General features: G+C 44.5%; 1 protein-coding gene across 1 annotated transcript; it reads left to right on the top strand.

The window, feature by feature from the left end:
• Window positions 1-1,789: 1,789 nt before the first annotated feature.
• LOC310797345 (E3 ubiquitin-protein ligase TRIM21-like) lies at window positions 1,790-3,430 on the top strand (the record flags this gene model as incomplete). The annotated part of the gene is made up of 1 exon (XM_083659716.1): window positions 1,790-3,430. One exon carries the CDS (start codon window positions 1,790-1,792, stop codon window positions 3,428-3,430), a length of 1,641 nt encoding a protein of 546 aa, XP_083515842.1.
• Window positions 3,431-5,079: the final 1,649 nt, after the last annotated feature.

Below are 5,079 nucleotides of genomic sequence, written 5' to 3'. Positions count from 1 at the left end.
CCCCCAAAAAAAAGGGGCGGAGCAACAGGAAACCGAGGAGAGAGCATTTCAACGTCACATTCCGGAATTGAAAGAGTAAAACTCGCCACAACGATGCTTGCTGCAGTCGAGAAAAGTGTCTCTGTTTCTCTCAAAAGAAAATAAAACTAGCGGTAAGTAACAGCAGATCATATTTACTGTCTGTGTTTAAACAGAGAGCAAGAAAGAACACAAACTGCAACTGTGTAGGCCGATCCAGATAATGGAATGGAATGCAGTCTGTTATCGTTAAACTGACAAGATTTCACTGAAGTGTAGTCTACGATTTTCGATTTTAGCAGAAAAAATAAGTTCAAAAAGAGACTCCACTTGCTTTCAGGCACTCTTAAAGTGAAAGAGAGGAGAGCTAGGAGTGCCTAATAATATCAAAGCCTTTATCAGCATGGCTAAAACCAACATTAACAAGCCAACATGAGCAGCGTGGTCTTCATCAGGCCATCAGCTGACAGGTGAGGCCTCAGGCCATATTGATGAGTTGAATGTGTTCTGTTAAGCCTGACCCAGAGATCAGCAGGAATCAGTAAGGGAATGCCTCTGTAACACATGGAGCCTCTGAAACTGGTCAAAATGGAGATAAGGAGGATCATATGAAATGATTTCTTCCTAAAAATGTAATTTAACTGTTTATGAAAGTCCAATAGTTGATTTCCCACTGAACAAGATATCAAGAAAATATCATTAGTAAGACAGTGATAAAAAAAAGATTATTAATTCAATTTAAAACAGAAAAACATTCACTTATAGATTGGAGATAAACTTGAGGCCACAAGAACACCAGTCTTTTGTTAGTAAATTTGGTCCCTAAAGATAATTATGTGATTGTGAATGATCCAGTCAGTTAAAGACAGTACAGCAACAACCTGATATCCAGCTGATAAGGCAGGACATGTCTCAAAGCAGACATGAACTTATGATAGAGATATTAGCATATAGGCTACTAAGGAGTGTGAATGGAGACATCAGTTGTGTCCTCAATATAGGAGGAGAGTTTCATTAATGAAGTCAATATATTGAGATGCACTTTTGGTGAATGAACCATTGTCAGATAAAATATTGCAACTTGAGGTGGGTTGTCTCCTAGGCCAGTGGTTCTCAACTGGTCTAGCCTCACGACCCACATTTTTCCTTAGTCATTAAGTTGCAAATGTCAGATTTGGACCCCTTTTGAAAATGGCCTCACAAAACATTTGCCTAAGTTTGGAGCGTTATTTAGTCCCGTTCCCGACAAGTTAGCAAGAAATGGTTGGTACCAATGGATGCCTTAGGTCTTCTAGTTCCATCTGATATGAGAATCATCACTCTAGCTACAGCTGAGCCCGCTACAGGCCTGAAAAACTGTAATGTCCGCCGTGGACACCAGGACTTTTTTCCATGCACACATCCGTGACCCACTCAAAGCGGCTGGTCGCGACCCACAAGTTGTGAAACACGGTCCTAGGCTGTTTCTGTATATTTAAAAAGTCAGTAGAAAGCAGCAATAATCGGCTGTTGAACTTGTAAGAAGTTAAGTTCATTGTCATTAACCCAACAGTGTCTCTATAGACATGCCAATGAAAGCTTTTCAAATTATTGGACACACCTTAGCTCTCCTCCTCGTTGACACTTTAAAACTGCATAAAACATGAGTGTAGTCCCTTTTTTGCCATTTTTTAATCCAACTTCAGTTTCCCTTTTTAAAGGTATTGTCATTCAAGAATTACGTAATAAATGTTGTTATTTCACACTTTCCCTTCAGGTCTTGTGTCTAGATATGTCTGCTGCCAGCTGTCTCCAGTCTGAAGAGCAGTTTCTGTGCTCCATCTGTCTGGATGTGTTCATTGATCCAGTCGCCATACCATGTGGACACAACTTCTGCAAGAACTGTATCACACAGCACTGGGATGTTAGTGTCCAGTGCCAGTGTCCCATGTGTAACAAGATTCTCGACAGAAGACCTGAGCTGCATGTCAATACTTTCATATCTGAGATGGCTGCTCAGTTCCGAAAGTCAGCTCAGATGAAAGCCAGCAGCTGCCCAGACCAGCAAAGTGCCAAACCAGGAGAAGTTCCCTGTGACATCTGCACAGGAACCAAACGGAAGGCCATGAATTCCTGCCTGGTGTGTCAGGCCTCCTACTGTGAGACTCACCTGGAGCCTCATCAGAGAGTGAGCGGCCTGAAACGACACAAGCTGATGGATCCTGTGGAGAACCTGGAAGGCAGGATGTGTAAGAAGCATGACAGACCGCTGGAGCTGTTCTGCAAGACTGACCAGATGTGTGTATGTCAGTTCTGCACTGAGTCAGACCACAAGTCACATCGCTTTGTTCCTCTGAAAGAAGAATATGAAGGAAGGAAGGCTGAGCTGGGGAAGACGGAGGCTGAAATTCAGCAGAAGATCCAGGAGAGACGACTGAAGATTCAGGAGATCAAACACTCAGTGGAGCTCAGTAAGGAAGATGCAGACAGAGAGATAGCAGACGGTGTGCGGGTCTTCACCGCTCTGAGGCAGTCTGTGGAGAGAGGCCAGGCTGAGCTCATTGAGACGATCGAAGAGAAGCAGAAAACAACTGAGAAACAGGCTGAAGGCTTGATCAAAGAGCTGGAACAGGAGATCTCTGAGCTGATGAAGAGAACCGCTGAGGTGAAGCAGCTCTCACACACTGAAGACCACATTCACCTCATCCAAAGCTTCCCATCCCTGAACACTCCTCCACACAACAAGGACTGGATAGAGGTCCATATCCACTCATCATATGAGGGGGCTGTGAGGAGAGCTGTGGCTCAGCTGGAGGAGTCACTCAGTAAAGAGATGGAGAAGCTGCTTGCTGATGTTGAGCTGAAGAGGGTCCAGCAGTTTGCAGTGGATGTGACTCTGGATCCTGATACAGCAAACGCCTGGCTCATCCTGTCTCATGATGGGAAACAAGTACATGCTGGTGATGTAATGAAGAAACTCCCACGTAACCCAGAGAGATTCTCTTATTGTAGCTGTGTCTTAGCAAAGCAGAGCTTCTCTTCAGGGAAGTTTTACTACGAGGTTCAGGTTGAAGGGAAGACTGATTGGGATGTAGGAGTGGCCAGAGGGTCGATCAACAGGAAGGGACACATCAAACTGAGACCTGCGAATGGCTACTGGACTATATACATGAGGAATGGAAATGAGTACAAAGCTCTTGCTTTTCCTGCTGTCCTCCTCTCTCTGAAGACGAAGCCTCAGAAGGTCGGGGTGTTTGTGGATTATGAGGAGGGTCTGGTCTCCTTTTATGACATAGATGTTCCTGCTCTGATCTACTCCTTCACTGGCTGCAGCTTCACTGAGAAACTCTACCCATACTTCTATCCTGGTGATATTAGTAATGGTAAAAACGCTGCCCCTCTGATCATCTCTCCGGTCAATCACACAGATTAGACTAAACATTCATGTTCCTCAGGATTCATTGTCAGTTAAGACAATTTACACACATTGTTTTTTCTTCAGGTAACTACTAAGCATTCAAATGTTGAATTTTATTTTATAGAACAACCAAAACACTTTGCAGACTTGTCTAGCACATTTAATTTGTTCTTTCAATAGGGCTCTCCACTGAGAGAAGACCAGTAACTACTGATGTAACTTGTCTCTTTACCTTTCTTCTTCATGGCAAAGTGTGTGGTGTTATGGCTCATGTTCATGTGACATAGACAAAATGTTTGTTTTATTATTGGGGGGGGGGGGTAGTTAAAGTTAAGCAAGAGTTCAGTCTTTTTCTTTATATCCTGTTTTTGGTTTATCATTAAAGTGAGTGTGTGAAAACTACACATTTTCCAGTTTCATTGTAACACCTCTCTCTATTCACCCCTCTAACGGTGCATGATGCACACCACAGTGACACTAGTCAGTTGCCCATTCATTCATTAAGTATTGGATGGCATTTACAGCAACATGAGGAGGGGCTAAGTTCAAAATGTCAAATGGAAAGCTTACTTCCTGTTACAGTGTTTGCTAGTACAATATAGAGCTTAGATCAGGCCCAAAAAAACAAGCCTGGCCCGGCCTGTCCCATTGGCTGCATTTATTTATGGGACCGAACCCGAAATGTTCTTAGTAAGTTGCTGTTGATCTATTCCAGGGGTTTTCAAAGTGGGAGGTGGGCCTCCCCAGGGGGGCTCCAAGCAGTTTCAGGGGACGCTCAGTGAAGTGAAACAATATTACATTAGTTATCAAAAGGAGATCACAGAATATCCTCAATGTGTCTGATTTGGTTAAACAGATAGTTGAGAGATACAATCGTTTGGGGGAATTTTGACAGATTTTCCCCACTTTCCCAGAGTTAGAAACAAATAAATGCCTTCAGACAGACCTTGATGTATTTGGTGTTGTCTGAAGTATGTCAAACACCAATCTGAGGCCATCTTGGCTTTAATTGTTGAGTGTCTATGGGATCAAATAACACAATCATGATGATCCCATAGGCATCCAGGAATTGAAGCTTTGCCTGTGGGGAGGTTCACAGTCTCATACTTTGAAAACCCCTGATCTATTCTAAACTATATCCATGTGTCTGTTCAGTCTTATGAATTCATAATGGTTTTATGGTTAGAATAATAATACATTTAATTAATAAGAAGTCCAGTGAGTCACTTTTGTACAATAATACAATTTGTAAATTAATGGCCGACGCCCAGGTGATCTTCCTGTGTAACCCCGCCGACAAGCTCTGCAAGCCTCAGATCGTCTACCTGCCGACGGGCGCCGTCCCGGTGCTGTGGACCCGCGCCACAACCCGGCCTGCAGGCCCATGACAGAGGAGGAGATGAAAGCTGCTGCACCTCCCCCTCCCCCTCCGCCCCCACCTCCTGCTCCCAAAAAGTCTGTCCCACCCACACCCCCCCCCCTCCACCTCCTGTCAAGGGCATGGAGTACAACTGTGACCCGTACTGGGACCCCGACTGCCTCATCGACCACCCTCCCCGCCCCATCACAGAAACTGCTGCACCGGCTGCGCCCGTTGAGGAGAAAGTGGTGAAAGAGGAGGTGGCACCAGCTGAGGAACATGTTGCTGAAGCACCAGTGGAGCA

The sequence above is a fragment of the Poromitra crassiceps genome (genome assembly GCF_964638095.1).
Source record: "Poromitra crassiceps genome assembly, chromosome: 23".
Lineage (NCBI taxonomy): Eukaryota > Metazoa > Chordata > Actinopteri > Beryciformes > Melamphaidae > Poromitra > Poromitra crassiceps.
This window is presented reverse-complemented; position numbering and strand designations above follow the sequence as displayed.